The sequence below is a fragment of the Channa argus genome, chromosome 21 (genome assembly GCF_033026475.1).
Source record: "Channa argus isolate prfri chromosome 21, Channa argus male v1.0, whole genome shotgun sequence".
NCBI lineage: Eukaryota > Metazoa > Chordata > Actinopteri > Anabantiformes > Channidae > Channa > Channa argus.
The window spans coordinates 17,555,460-17,571,746 of record NC_090217.1 but is presented as its reverse complement, the minus strand read 5'-3'; the positions used below and the strand labels follow the sequence as shown (position 1 = coordinate 17,571,746).

Genomic DNA, 16,287 nt, shown 5'->3' with positions numbered 1-16,287 from the left:
GTTATTAGATTTTCCGGTTTTGTTTATTTTCCAGTGTTGTTTATTTTGGCCAATTAAGTTCTTCTCTTGTTGTCGATGTTTGTTTCTGTTGTATTTTACTTTCTCTTAAGTTAACTCCCCCGGTGTACTGCTCCAGTGGTTAGTCGTCTTAGTCTGTATTCTGTTCTGACTCTGGTTTCTAATATCCTCCTGTTAGGAGCGACTTCTGTTCACCATTTACGTTTCTGTCAAAAGCCCTTTTGGTACTGCATCCCTTGCACTGTCTCCTCTCTTGGGTCCGTCCTCTAACCAAAACCCTGACAGTAGGATCTGGCCAGACTAGGACCCAGAGATGTGTGAGTGGTTCTTCTTTCTGCTATCATGCATGTGGCCAGTCTAAGGGACCTTCAGGCTGAGTCTATATTCTGTTCTGACTCTGGTTTCTAATATCCTCCTGTTAGGAGCGACTTCTGTTCACCATTTAAGTTTCTGTCAATAAAAGCCCTTTTGGTACTGCATCCCTTGCACTGTTTCCTCTCTTGGGTCCGTCCTCTAACCAAAACCCTGACAGAAGCTCCTCTCCTGTGGAAGCAGTTCCCAGTTCAGATTCAGCAAGCAGACACCCTCTCTACTTTTAAGTCTAGGCTTAAAACCTTCCTCTTTGATAAAACTTATAGTTAGTTATAGTTATGCTGCTATAGCTTTAGACTGCTGGGGGACCCACCCCCAAATGCAGTGAGCTCCTTTCCTCCTCTCGTCCCTCTCTTCTCCACAATTCTCATCACTGTGTGACATTAACTTTGTGTCTTCTTTCTGTTGTAGTTGTCTTTTCCTTCTGCCTCTCTCTTTCCCCAGGCTTTGCCTAGAAATCCTGTCCATGAAAATTACAAACAGGATCAGTGACAAAGGAGACCCATGAAGCGGGGCAACACCAATTGGAAACCTGTTTGAATTATTACAGAGAATACACACACACCTCTCACCCTGGTTGTACAAGGGCAGGATGGCTCATAACAACATCCCTGGCACCACATACCCCCACAATAGAAGTTTGACAATTGGTTGGAGCTTCCTTTCTAGCACCCTGGCATAGTCATTTTCAGGGAGGCAGAGTAGTCTGATACCCTGATAGTTGGCGCACAGCCTCCAGTCCCTCTTTCCAAAAATGGAGACCAGCATTCCAGTTTTCCAGTCCATAGGCACTGTAACTAATTTCAATTTCAACTTTATTTATATAGCGCCAATTCACAACAAAGTCATCTCAGGGCACTTTACAGAATAAAGTCAAGATTATAAAGAGAACCCAACAATTCCCCCTGGAGCAAACTATAGGCAACAGTGGAGAGGAAAAACTCCCTAACTGTCCTCCATAAAACACTGAACAGGACAGCCTGAGTCCAGAATGTTCAGCATATCAGGGCGAATCTCATCCAGACATTCTCTGTCCAGGTCAGCAGTTATTCTCCCCTGCTGAGTACAGCTTGGGCCAAACCATGCTTTGTCTTTCTGAGGCGTCCAATGGTTTTCCAGATTGTCCTTGGGGCCAACTGTAAGTCCTTCTCCATAGCCTCTTCAAACTCTTCCCACACCAGAGTTTTTGTATCGCCAACTGCCCGAGCCGCAGCCCTTCTAACCTGCCGGTAATTATCTGCTGATTTGAGAGACCCCTGAGCCAACCATGCTGGAAAGGCCTATTTCTTCAATCTGACAGCCTTCAGAATCCACCAGCAAGTCCTCAGGTTTCTGCCATGTCAGGCACCAACTTCCTTTTGAATACAACCCAAAGACCCCAGCCTAACCCAGAACGTAGAAATTCTTCCAGAGATTGGAGTTAAAATTCTGTTCTTATCATACGTCCTCTATACATTTCTGTTTGCCAAGTCCATCCAGCAGCCTCCCTCGCCACCTGATCTATCTCATCACTAGGTTGTGATCAGTTGACAGCTCTGCTCCTCTCTTCGCCCGAGTGTCCAAGTCACACGACCTGAGGCCTATGGTGTTCTGGTACCAGGTACAGTGGTGAACAACCCTATGCTCAAACATGGTGTTCGTTATGGCCAACCCATGACTAGCACAGAAATCCAATAGCAAAGCACTACTTGGGCTTAGATCAGGCAGGCCATTTCTCCCAATCACTCCCTTCCAGGTTTCTCAATCATTGCATTGAAGTCCTCCAGCAGAACTCTGGAGTCCCTAGGTTGTACCTTCTCAAGGACCCCACCCAAGAAGGCTGGATGCTCTAAAGTGCTGTTTGGAGCATAAGCACAAAAAACTACCAGAGCCTTTCTCTCAACAACTTTCAGCTGCATTGAGGTGACACTCTTGTTCTTCAGAGAGAACTCCAACACAGCAGCATTCAGCTCGGGACTTTCCCACACCCTTCCGAGTGCCTCTCACTTTAGGCAACTCCAGAAAAGGAGAATCCAACCCCTTTCTAGGAGTTTAGTTCCAGAGTCATTGCTATGTCTAGAAGTAAGCCGACCTATATCTAGTTGGTATCGCTTAACCTCTTGCAGTAGCTCTGGCTCCTTCCCCGTCAGAGAGGTGACATTCCACATTCGGAGAACTAGCTTACAGAGCATTGGATCAGCATGCATAGACTCCAGACACTGCCTGCTGTGCGGGTTGTATCACACCCAATCCATGCTCCTGTCCCTGCAGGTGGTGGGCCCACAGGTTGGTGGATCCATGTTATTTTGGACCCCATGGGCAAATTTCTGGCCACCAGATGCTCGCCGACAAGCTCCCCTCCCAGGTCTGGCTGCAGAGAGGCACTGGACATGCCTCCACCCTCTTTTTTTCTCCTTTGCTCAGTAGTAGCATATTTTCTACCAGTACCCTGTTGACTAAATGTATGGTTGGTGGTCATTGGCAACCTGGACCTTTAGTATAGAACTCTGATTATTAATCTGCATAAGTGATTTGCCCAAGTTTTTAGTCAGATGCTCTTTCTGATGCAACCCTCCCAATTTATCCAGGTATGGGACTGGAACTGAGAGTCCACAACCTTTTGCAGCCTCTGTAGCTGGGTTTTTAAACATTTCTTTATATTATAGTTTAAGTCTCTGCTTTTAAAAATTAATAAACTTAAGTTTAACACCTTCTTAAAACTTCCATAAATGTGTCCCCCTTGTTTGTGTGTGCCTGCTCTGACACCTTTAGAAAATTTTTAGATATGGCCCCGCTAATCATTGGAGGTCTTCCATGCATGCGCACCTGGTAGGAGGCTCTGGGGTAGACTCAGAAAACACTGACGCCATTACATATCTCACCTATCCCACTTAAGAAACTATCACAATTAGGGTGAGGGTGGACCCAAGCGAGGAGACTGTGAGAGGGACTGAACTAACAAAAGGCGTTTATTGATACGAACTTAATGACAAACAGAAATCGCTTCTAGCAGGAAGGTACAAAAAAACAGGCTCACAGCAGGTAAAAGACTAACACTAGCAAGAGGGAATGCGATGGCCACCTCCAGGAGAGGGGTGGCAACCAGCTCGGGCCCAGCAACAAGTGGAGTGTCAGCCGACCAGGGGTCAGGTGCAGGATCAGGACAGGCCGGACCTCAGCCGACCAGGAGACAAGAACAGGACCTGGGAAAATAGAGACAGGAGATACAGAGAGAGGACAAATGGCCACCGACCTCGGTTCCGGGACAGGAACAGGAACTTGGCGAGCCAGAAGCTGCGTCCACACAGGAGGCTGGACCGAGGTTGCGGCGTCGACCTGGGCAAACCCCTCGGGAGGGACCACTGGCGGCGTCGACCAGCACGGAAACAGGACCTGAAGTGGCGGCGTCGACCCGCACCGGAATTGGAGCTGAGGTGCCAGCGTCGGCACGCAACAGAACAGGAGCTGAGGTGCCAGCGTCGACCTGCTCAGTGACAGGAACAGGATCAGAGGCACGAGCGGAAGCGGAGTTGGGCGACTGTAAGACAGCGACTGGATGAGCAGTAAGCAGGAACTGGACGAGCAGAAGCAGGAACAGGAGCAGGTGTAGGAACAGAAACAGGACTAGGTGGAGAGGCAGCTGACCCCGGCCTCCGGACAGGACCTGGACATACAGGGAAAGTACCAGGTGAGGTGTTGACCGAGCCAGAGGCAGGAGCCAGAGCAGGTTCAGCATTGAGGCCAGGCGCAGAGCTGACAACAGCTGACCCAGAGAGCAGAACAGTACGGAACAGACGTCAGCTGACTCGGAGGCGGGTGCCGGAACAGGATCACGCCAACTCAGAAGCAGGCGTGCAGTTCTGGAAAGGGCAAGGTTCTGCTCATCCAAACTTCGCCCTGAACACTCCTAAATCGGCCAGTATTTGGGGAATCCCATGCAGGCTCAACAACCACAATCTCGACCTAATGATCTACTCCAATTGCCATGCTGCTGAACAGTGAGCCTCGGGCTCCACAGAGATGGCCATGGTCTCACGCAGATGTATGAGCAGCTGATGGACGACCGGGTATTGATATTGTTAGTTGATGTCCGGAGTTTGTATAGCTGGAGTTATACCGGAGACTTTGGGGTGGTACTGGAGAGAGGTTCCTGGCTGGGGGGGGGCTGCGGCCGAGTGAGGGAGAGCGCCCACCGGACATGAAGCTAGTCCAGAAACAGGAGCTGACATTCTACAGGAGCCAAAACGGGAACAGGTGGGCAGCTGGCTGGCTTGGAGACAGTCGGTGCTGTGGCAGGATCAGGGGTAGTGTCAAGGAGCGTCCGCCGGCCCAGAAATACGCCCAGGAACAGGGACAGACTGAGGAGTAACAGAGACTAGTGATTTGGTTTGAGGTTTGGACCTCTTACGTCGGGGGCCCACACCCAGAGGACAGATTGCCAGACGGGTCCCCTCATAACCGGTTAAGACCTCAGTCTGGTTATGAGCCTGGGTCTGTACCCCAAGAAGGACATGAATGTCTTTGTGACATCCATAGGGGGAAAAAAAAGAAAAAGAAAAAAACACTCTCAAATCCTACAAACCACAATTAGGGTGAGGGTGGACCCAAATGAGGAGACTGTGAGACGGACTGAACTTACAAAAGGCGTTTATTGAAATGAACTTAATGACAAACAGAAATCGATCCTAGCAGGAAGGTACAAAAAAACAGGCTCACGACAGGTAAAACACAAGACTAACTATCAACTTGTCTGTACATTAGGGAAGTTAACTTAAGAAAACAAGACGCCAAACAAAACTAATGTCGTCAACAGGAGTGATACATGGTTAACCAAAATCAACACCAAAAAAAAGGCTCCGGAATAAAATAAGACTAGGATGTGAAACATAAACCTAAATGAACACACGAGGAAAGACTAAGAAACTAACAAACAGAAACACCAAACAAAATAGGACACGGGTAAGAAATGAGAAAAAGCTAAAGAAACTAATCAACAGAATCACACCAAACCTCAGACCAAAAGTTGCAGGAAAACAGAGTCCAATATTCAGGAGTCAGGAGAGAAAATGAAGATTTCTTTGGGGAGAATGACGTCTGGAAAGCCTTACTAAATCTGCTGCCACTACGACCCAACTCTTGATAAGCAGAATGGATGGATGGTTTTTATATTTTCTTAATTTCAACTGGAATTTTCCCCCTTCCCTATATGCGTACCTGCTCTGACTCACCAAGAAATTTTTAGAAAGTATGTCTCATCATTAGCCCTTGAGTAAGGTGTTTGCTTCTCATACTGGAATGTAGCAAAGCCTGACAAACCTCTTCATATCTACAGTTTGAAGATAGGTGTAACCAACATGTGGGGAAGTGTCAGAGCCAACAGGCTCCATTCCCTGCACAAACACAATTAGATAAGAGCTCAAACTAGTTTCAGAGAAAGTGAAAGTCAGACAGTCGTTGCTGCTGAGAGGTGAAATGGCTCAGAAAGGAGTTCAGCTGGACCGAGAAACCTTCTCTTGTTCGATCTGTCTGGATCTACTGAAGGATCCGGTGGCTATTCCCTGTGGACACAGCTACTGCATGAAGTGTATTAAAAGGTTCTGGGATGAAGAGGATGGTAAGAAATTCCACAGCTGCCCTCAGTGTAGACAGACCTTCACACCGAGACCTGTCCTGGTGAAAAACACCATGTTAGCAGTTTTAGTGGAGGAGCTGAAGAAGACTGGACTCCAAGCTGCTCCTGCTGATCACTGCTATGCTGGACCTGAAGATGTGTCCTGTGATGTCTGCACTGGGAGAAAACTGAAAGCTCTCAAATCCTGTCTGGTGTGTCTGGCTTCTTACTGTGAGAATCACCTCCAGGCTCATTACGATGCAGCTCCATTAAAGAAACATAAACTGGCCGACCCCTGCAGGAAGCTGCAGGAGAACATCTGCTCTCGTCATGATGAGGTGATGAAGATTTTCTGCCGTACTGATCAGCAGTGTATCTGTTATCTCTGCTCCATGGATGAACATAAAGGCCACGACACAGTCTCAGCTGCAGCAGAGAGGACTGAGAGGCAGAGAGAGCTCGAGGGGAGTCGACAAAAACTCCAGCAAAGAATCCAGGACAGAGAGAAAGATGTGAAGCTGCTTCAACAGGAGGTGGAGGCCATCAGTCTCTCTGCTGATAAAGTAGTAGAGGACAGTGAGAAGATCTTCACTGAGCTGATCCGTCTCATGGATAATAGAAGGTCTGATGTGAAGCAGCAGATCAGATCCCAGCAGGAAACTGAAGTGAGTCGAGTCAAAGAGCTTCAGGAGAAGCTGGAGCAGGAGATCACAGAGCTGAAGAGGAAAGACGCTTCACTGGAGCAGCTCTCACTCACAGAGGATGACATCCATTTTGTCCATAGCTACCCCTCACTGTCAGCACTCAGTGAACCTACAGACTCATCCAGCATCAACATCTGTCCTCTGAGATACTTTGAGGATGTGACAGCAGCTGTGTCAGAGCTCAGAGATAGACTACAGGACATCCTGAGAGAGACATGGACAAACATCTCACTGAGACTGACGGAAGTCCATGTTTTACTGTCACCAGCAGATCCCAAGACCAGAGCTGAGTTCTTAAAATATTCATGTGAAATCTCAGTGGATCCAAACACAGCAAACACACTAATGTTATTGTCTGAACGAAACAGAAAAGTAACAGTGATGAGTAAAGAACAGTCTTATTCTCCTCATCCAGACAGATTCACTACATGTTGTCAGGTCCTGAGTAGAGAGAATCTGACTGGACGTTGTTACTGGGAGGTGGAGTGGACAGGGACAGGAGTTTATGTAGCAGTGGCATATAAGAATATCAGCAGAGCAGGGAACTGGAAGGAAAGTGGATTTGGACACAATAATAAATCTTGGGCATTAGAGTATTTCAAAAACAAATATACATTTTATTACAACAAAATCCAAACTCTTGTCTCAGGTCCTCAGTCCTCCAGAGTAGGAGTGTACCTGGATCACAGAGCAGGTATTCTGTCCTTCTATAGTGTCTCTGAAACCATGACTCTCCTCCACAGAGTCCAGACCACATTCACTCAGCCTCTACATGCTGGACTTTGTTTTAATTGTTATGAAGACACTGCTGAGTTGTGTGAACTCAAATAGAAAAAAGTAATTTAAGGTGCAGTAGATCAAAATGTGTATTTGAATTTCCTGAAAGCTCATTGTTGTTGTTTCTTCACTTCTTTCTGATCCACTTTCAGTCAAACTTTATTGATAGTACTCAGCTAGTTCATCTTCTCATTTCCTGTTAGTGTTGGACTTTCTGTAGGTGGGTATTTTCCTGTGTCTGTTCACACATGAACATCATTGCTCAGGATTATTTCTGTTTAAATAAACCATAATTTCTCCAGATGGAAATTTGAACTTCTCTGATGAATATTTGTATTTTTATGTTGGTAGGTTTTTTTATTGCGTGGACATGAACAGAGAAAAGAACCAAACTTTATGTTTAGAATGTTAACATTTATTTAATCACCATGTCAATTTGTCATTTCAAAACCTCTTTCAAAACTGTACTGACCATTATTAGAATCATTACAGAGTATAATCATCGTCTTACTAAAAATCTACTGTGCTTGTACCTTGTTCCTGTGAAATGATAAAGTTGATCTAATCTTTGTAAAAACAGCTTTTTTCTCTAAATAATTAGTTCATTTTTGTTTTCATTGTCATAATTAAAGTGAACAGATTTTAATGATCGTAATCATGTGATCAGAGTTTTTATTTCAGCTGTGATTTGTTTTATATGGTTGTAAATATTGCTCAGACATGTAAATGTTAATGTTTCAAACATGAAACACATTGAAATCCTTCATGTCACTTTCACTTGATGAAGAAATCATTATAACCTCATCCGTCAGCCTGTCCATCATCAGAGCAAACAAGAAGGGGCTCAGAGCCGATCCTTGATGCAGACCCACCTGTTAGATTTCAACATACACAGGGATTCAAATGCCAGAACCAACAAGTTGATAGTAAAGCTGGAGGTCGGGAAAACGAACGAGAATAGGGAAACAGGATACATGGGGAGACAAACTAAGAACAAACAATAGACATGAAAGTCTTTATAAAACAAGAATAGATGGATGATGTGAATCAGGTGTGGACTGGTGCCAGCTGAGGAACGGAAAGCCAAGAAGGACGGGAGACAGGCTGAGGTGGAACTCAGGGGTGGGAAGCCTCAGCTGGCGTTAGACGTAGCAAATTACATCTAACACAACATGTGTAAAACCTAACTTCTGACTCCAACTCCACCTTGAACTCCTCTGTCACACCTACAGCACCACTGCACATGTCCTGCACCACTCTAACATACTTCTCTGCCACTCCAGACGTCCTCATACAATACCACAGCTCCTCTCTCGGCAACCTGTCATTAGCTTTCTCTAAATCTACAAAGACACAATGCAACTCCCTCTGACCTTCTCTGTACTTCTCCATCAGCTTCCTCAAAGCAAATACTGCATCTGTTCTTCTCTTTCTAGGCATAAAACCATATTGCTGCTCACAAATGTTCACCTCTGCCCTTAGCAGAGCTTCCACTACTCTTTCCCACAACTTCATTGTTTGGCTCATCAGCTTTATTCCTCTGTAGTTGCCACAGCTCTGCTCATCTCCCTTGTTCTTAAAATTCAACTTTCAACTTTATTTATATAGCGCCAATTCACAACAAAGTCATCTCAGGGCACTTTACAGAATAAAGTCAAGATTATAAAGATATATAAAGAGAACCCAACAATTCCCCCTGGAGCAAGCCATAGGCAACAGTGGAGAGGAAAAACTCCCTTTAACGAAAGAAACCTCCAGCAGAACCAGGCTCAGGGTGGACGACCATCTGCCTCGACCGGTTGGGGTGAGTGGAAAGGGGAGAGAGAAAAGAACAGAGCAACAAAAAGCAACAACAAACATCGGGCAGATTGATAGGACCAGTAGCTGCACGCTGGTAGACACACAGCTTTAAAGCCGGGGGACACCTGCAGAAAGGGACAGAGGAGGACAAAGACAACTACGGGAGAGAACACACAGAGTTAATGACATACAGTGGTGACAATTGCGGGGTGAGAGGAGAGGAGAGATGGTCAAGAGGAGGAAAGGAGCTCAGTGCATTGGGGGGTGGGTCCCCCAGCAGTCTAAGCCTATGGCAGCATAACTATAACTAACTATATGCTTTATTAAAAAGGAAGGTTTTAAGCCTAGACTTAAAAGTAGAGAGGGTGTCTGCTTCCCGAATCTGAACTGGGAGCTGGTTCCACAAGAGAGGAACTTGATAGCTAAAGGCTCTACCTCCCATTCTACTTTTGGAAATTCTGGGAACCACAAGTAGGCCTGCATTCTGAGAGCAAAGTGGTCTACTGGGATGATATGGTTCTATGAGGTCTTCTAAATATGATGGAGCCTGACCATTCAGAGCTTTATATGTAAGAAGCAGGGTTTTAAATTCTATTCTAGATTTAATGGGAAGCCAATGGAGAGAAGCTAGTGAAGGTGAAATATGATCTCTCTTGCTAGTTCCAGTCAGCACTCTTGCTGCAGCATTTTGTATTAATCGCAGGCTCTTTAGGGAGTTACTGGGGCATCCTGACAGTACGGAATTACAGTAGTCCAACCTAGAGGTAACAAATGCATGGACCAGTTTTTCTGGCATCACTTTGAGACAGTATGCTCCTAATTTTGGCAATGTTCCGTAGGTGGAAGAAGCCTGTTCTAGAGATTTGTTTTATATGTGAGTTAAAGGACAGATCCTGATCAAAAATAAATCCAAGGTTCCTTGCAGTAGTACTGGAGGCCAGACTTATGCCATCTAGTGTAACAATATGGTTGGACATCATATCTCTGAGATTTTTGGACCCAAATACTATGACTTTAGTTTTGTCTGAGTTTAAAAGTAAAAAATTGTGGGACATCCAGGCCTTTATGTCTTGTAGGCATGTTTGAAGCTTTATTAACTGATTATTTTCATCTGGTTCCATAGATAAATATAGCTGGGTATCATCAGCATAACAGTGGAAATTTATGGAGTGTTTTCTAATAATGTTGCCTAAAGGAGACATATATAAAGTAAAAAGTATTGGTCCTAACACAGAGCCTTGTGGAACTCCATAGCTAACCTTTGTGTGCATGAAGGATTCATCATTAACATGAACAAATTGAAATCTATCAGACAGATAAGATTTAAACCAACCTAGTGCAGTTCCTGTAATTCCAATTTCATGTTCCAGTCTCTGTAATAAAATGTTATGATCAATGGTATCAAATGCGGCACTAAGATCTAACAGAACAAGTATAGAGATGAGTCCAGTATCTGAGGCCATGAGAAGATCGTTGGTGACTTTTACCAGTGCTGTTTCTGTACTATGATGAACTCTAAATCCTAAATGAAAGTCTTCATACAAATTATTCCTATGAAGGTGATCACATAATTGTTTTGCGACTACTTTTTCAATTATTTTAGAAATAAAGGGGAGATTAGATATTGGTCTGTAATTGGCTAAAACACCTGGGTCAAGACAGGGTTTTTTAAGTAATGGTTTAATTACAGCTACCTTATAGGCCTGTGGTACATAGCCTGTTTCTAAAGATAGATTGATGATATCTAATATGAACGTATCTATTAAGGGTAAAGCTTCCTTGAGCAGCTTAGTTGGAATAGGATCTAGCAGACAGGTTGTTGGTTTAGATGAGGTAATAATTGAAGTTAGCTCAGAGAGATCTATGGGTAAAAAGCAGTCTAACAGGGAGTGGGGCCTTATCCATGATTCTAGCACTGCTGTACATGAAGATCTATCTGTAATTTTTGGGGGGAGGATCTGGTGAATTCTTTCTCTAATAGCTACAATTTTATTCATAAAGAAGGTCATGAAGTCATTGCTGCTCAGAGTTAAGGGAATAGTAGGTTCAACAGAACTATGGCTCTTAGTCAGCCTGGCTACGGTGCTGAACAGAAACCGGGGGTTGTTCTTGTTTTCTTCTATTAATGATGAATAATATGCTCTTCTGGCATCACTGAGAGCTTTTTTGTACGTTTTTAAACTATTTTTCCAGGCTAAATGAGATTCTTCTAAATTTCTGGACGCCACTTCCTTTCTAACTTTCGTGTTGCCTGTTTTAAGTTGCGTGTTTGTAAACTATACCATGTAGATCGCCTCTGCTGGTTTACTGCCTTCTTTTTTAGAGGGGAATTGGCCCCAGTACACTTCTCCTCCATTACTCGGGCAACCTCTCATTTTCCAAGATCTTGATCTAGATCCCTCCTCATTGTCCAACGTAGCACACAAGTCCTCATGTACTCTTTGTTTGGCCTTTGCCACCTCTACCTTCACCTGCATCTCCCTGTACTCCTGTCTACTCTCTTCAGTCCTCTCAGTGTCCCACTTCTTCTTAGCTAACCTCTTTCTCTGTATACACTCCTGAACTTCCTCGTTCCACCACCAAGTCTCTATGTCCATTTTCTTCTTTCCAGATGACACACCGAGTACCCTCCTACCTGTCTCCCTGATCACATTAGCCGTAGTGGTCCAGTCATCTGGAAGCACCTCCAAACCACCCAGAGTCTGTCTCAGCTCCTCCCTGAAAACTACACAACATTCTTCCTTTTTCAACTTCCACCACTTCGTCCTCTGCTCTGCCTTTGTCGTCTTCATTTTCCTGACCACCTGAGTCATTTTACACACCACCATCCTGTGTTGTCTGGCTACACTCTCCCCTACCAATACTTTACAGTCACTGATCTCTTTCAGATTACAACATCTACACAAGATGTCGTCCACTGTTCCTGCCTCTTCTGGAAGAAAGTGTTCACTACAGCCATTTCCATCCTCTTTGCAAAGTCTACCACCATCTGTCTTTCTGCGTTATAAACTAAGGAGAGTGCAAGGAAACGATGCACACATTCAGAGGAGAACAAGGGCAGGAATATACAATCAAGCAAATAACCAAACAAAGGCTGATAGACAGGGATAAACACTGGTGATGGTGAAAACTAAACACTGCGTCGAGTGCTTCAAAACATTTATGACGCTTCTGTTTTGAAAGTCTGTGTCAATGTGATCAATCATGTGGTTGTTTTCTAATCCTTTTATGAAATTTGAGCACTTACTGACACAATAAAAAACACATCAAAATGCCTGGTTTTTAAGGAGTTATAGACAGAGGCAACTTTTTATTTATTTATTTATTGTGATTTAATAATTTAGTGGAAAACAATTTAAACTATAGCACATGCATATAAAAAACTATGACATGCAATCAAATATTCAGTGATAACACTGCTTCCCACCTAAGTCACCTAGGAACTTGGCTCCACACATTTTTGTTTGCAGAATTATAAAATGTAGAAATTCTTCAAACAATAGAATGTTCTCAAGAGCTTTGAATCAGCATGTTTCTATAAGAGCTACACACATTTCTCCAGCCGATGTTGCCAAAGTATAGAAGTAGAATAATAGTAAAATTATTTGTATGTGTACAGGGATTTGTGTGAGCCTACTCAGACTTGTGTGTGTGTACTCCGATTGGTATTTCAGTGTATTTGTGTGTGGACACAAATCAGTAACTGTAAATAATATTTGTGTGTATGTAAAATAATGTGAAAATGTATTCACTCTGGTAGCAGGAGTAAGTCAAGAGCAAATCTCCACAGCCAACTCAAAGACAGGTAAAGGTGAGACTCACCTGAGGGACATTGACCATAAGGATGAGCCTGGGAGCCTGCGATGAGGGCAAGGGAAACCTTCCCATACAAACAAATCTTGTAGACTGCAGAACAGTAGCAAAGTGAGGCTTTCCAGCCCTTTTACTTAAAACCTGAGTGTTTTCTCAGATAATTATACATTTACATCGAGTTTTTTGAGTGAATAAATTTGCACATTCTTCTTCTTTTCCTTTCGGCTGCTCCCTTTCAGGGGTCGCCACAGCGAATCATGTGCCTCCATCTAACTCTGTCCTCTGCATCCTCTTCACTCACACCAACTAACTTCATGTCCTCCCTCACTACATCCATAAATCTCCTCTTTGGTCTTCCTCTAGACCTCCTGCCTGGCAGCTCCAACCTCAGCATCCTTCTACCGATATATTCACAGTTTCTCCTCTGAACATGTCCAAACCACCTCAATCTGGCCTCTCTGACTTTATCTCCAAAACATCTAACATGAGCTGTCCCTCTGATGTCCTCATTCCTGATCCTGTCCATCCTCGTCACTCCCAAAGAGAACCTCAACATCTTAAGCTCTGCAACCTCCAGCTCTGCCTCCTGTCTTTTCTTCAGTGCAACAGTCTCTAAGCCGAACAACATTGCTGGTCTCACCACCGTCTTGAACACCTTTCCTTTCATTCTCGCTGATACTCTTTTATCACACAACACACCTGACACTTTTCTCCACCCGTTCCAACCTGCCTGCACTTGTCTCTTCACCTCTTTTCCACACTCTCTGTTGATCTGAACCGTTGACCCTAAGTACTTAAAGTCCTGCACCTTCTTCACCTCTGCTCCCTGTAACCTCACCGTTCCACCTGGGTCCCTCTCATTCACACACATGTATTCTGTCTTGCTGCGGCTAAGCTTCATTCCTCTGTTTTCCAGAGCAGACCTCCACTTCTCTAGATTTTCCTCCACCTGCTCCCTGCTCTCACTACAAATAACAATGTCATCTGCAAACATCATAGTCCAGGGAGATTCTTGTCTAACCTCATCTGTCAGTCTGTCCATCACCAGAGCAAACAAGAAGGGGCTCAAAGCCGATCCTTGATGCAGACCCACCTCCACCTTGAACTCCTCTGTCACACCTACAGCACACCTCACCACTGTCTTACAGCTCTCATACATGTCCTGCACCACTCTAACATACTTCTCTGCCACTCCAGACGTCCTCATACAATACCACAGCTCCTCTCTCGGCACCCTGTCATACGCTTTTTCTAAATCTACGAAGACACAATGCAACTCCCTATGACCCTCTCTGTACTTCTCCATCAGCGTCCTCAAAGCAAATACTGCATCTGTTGTACTCTTTCTAGGCATGAAACCATATTGCTGCTCACAAATGTTCACCTCTGCCCTTAGCCGAGCTTCCACTACTCTTTCCCACAACTTCATTGTGTGACTCATCAGCTTTATTCCTCTGTAGTTGCCACAGCTCTGCGCATCTCCCTTGTTCTTAAAAATTGGTACCAGTACACTTTTCCTCCAGTCCTCTGGCATCCTCTCACTCTCCAAGATCTTGTTAAACAAACTAGTCAAAAACTCTACTGCCACCTCTCCTAGACACTTCCATACCTCCACAGGTATGTCATCAGGACCAACTGCCTTTCCACTCTTCATCCTCTTCAATGTCCTCCTCACTTCACTCTTACTAATCTTTGCTACTTCCTGCTTCACAACAGTCACCTCTCCTACTCTTCGTTCCCTTTCATTTTCCTCGTTCATCAACTCTTCAAAGTACTCCTTCCATCTTCCCATCACACTACTGGCACCTGTCAATACATTTCCATCCTTATCTTTAATCACCCTAACCTGCTGCACATCCTTTCCATCTCTATCTCTTTGTCTGGCCAACCTGTACAAATCCACCTCTCCCTCTTTAGTGTCCAACCTAGCATACAAGTCCTCATATGCTCTTTGTTTGGCCTTTGCCACCTCTATCTTCACCTTACGCTGTATCTCCCTGTACTCCTGTCTACTCTCTTCAGTCCTCTCAGTGTCCCACTTCTTCTTAGCTGACCTCTTTCTCTGTATACACTCCTGAACTGCCTCGTTCCACCACCAAGTCTCCTTGTCCGCTTTCCTCTTTCCAGATGACACACCGAGTACCCTCCTACCTGTCTCCCTGATCAAATTAGCTGTAGTAGTCCAGTCATCTGGAAGCACCTCCAAACCACCCAGAGTCTGTCTCAGCTCCTCCCTGAAAACTAAACGACATTCTTCCTTTTTCAACTTCCACCACTTCGTCCTCTGCTCTGCCTTAGTCCTCCTTATCTTCCTCTCCACCAGCATCATTTTGCACACCACCATCCTGTGTTGTCTGGCTACACTCTCCCCTACCAATGCTTTACAGTCACTGATCTCTTTCAGATTACAACGTCTACATAAGATGTAGTCTACCTGAGTGCTTCTCCCTCCGCTCTTGTACGTCACCCTATGTTCCTGCCTCTTCTGAAAGAAAGTGTTTACTACAGCCATTTCCATTCTCTTTGCAAAGTCAACCACCATCTGACCTTCTGCGTTCCTGTCCTGAACACCAAACCTGCCCATAACAGTCTCATCACCTCTGTTCCCTTCACCTACATGCCCATTGAAATCTGCACCAATGACAACTCTCTCACCTCTGGGGATGCTCTGCATCACTTCATCTAACTCACTCCAGAATTTCTTCTTCTCTTCTAACTCACATCCTACCTGTGGGGCATAACCACTCACAACATTGAACATCACCCCTTCAACTTCCAGCTTCAGGCTCATCAACCTGTCTGATACTCTTTTCACCTCTAGAACATTCCTCACAAAATCCTCTTTCAATATAACTCCTACTCCATTTCTCTTCCTATCTGACCCATGGTAAAACAACTTGAACCCTGCTCCTAAGCTTCTAGCCTTGCTACCTTTCCACCTGGTCTCCTGGACACACAGTATGTCCACCTTCCTTCTCTGCATCATGTCGATCAACTCCCTAGCCTTCCCTGTCATAGTACCAACATTCAAAGTCCCTACTGTCAGTCCTACATTCTTAGCTTTCCTCTTCTCTCTCTGCCTACGAACACACCTTCCTCCTCTTCTTCTTCGTCTTCGACCAACAGTAGTCCAATTTCCACCGGTACCCTGTAGGTCAACAGCACCGGTGGCGGTCGTTGTTAACCCGGGCCCCGACCGATCCGGTATGGAAG

The 16,287-nt window shown here is 44.8% G+C and overlaps 1 protein-coding gene across 1 annotated transcript; it reads left to right on the top strand.

Annotated features, from left to right (window-relative positions):
- The first annotated feature begins 5,665 nt into the window (after window positions 1-5,665).
- On the top strand, window positions 5,666-8,037 carry LOC137106931 (tripartite motif-containing protein 16-like). The gene has a single exon (XM_067491010.1). The coding sequence runs from the start codon at window positions 5,842-5,844 to the stop codon at window positions 7,513-7,515; it is 1,674 nt and encodes a 557-aa protein (XP_067347111.1). The 5' UTR covers window positions 5,666-5,841; the 3' UTR covers window positions 7,516-8,037.
- Window positions 8,038-16,287: the final 8,250 nt, after the last annotated feature.

What these genes read in the sequence shown, in the direction of transcription:
- LOC137106931 (XM_067491010.1), top strand. Translation starts at nt 5,842, where the DNA reads ATGGCTCAGAAAGGAGTTCAGCTGGACCGAGAAACCTTCTCTTGTTCG.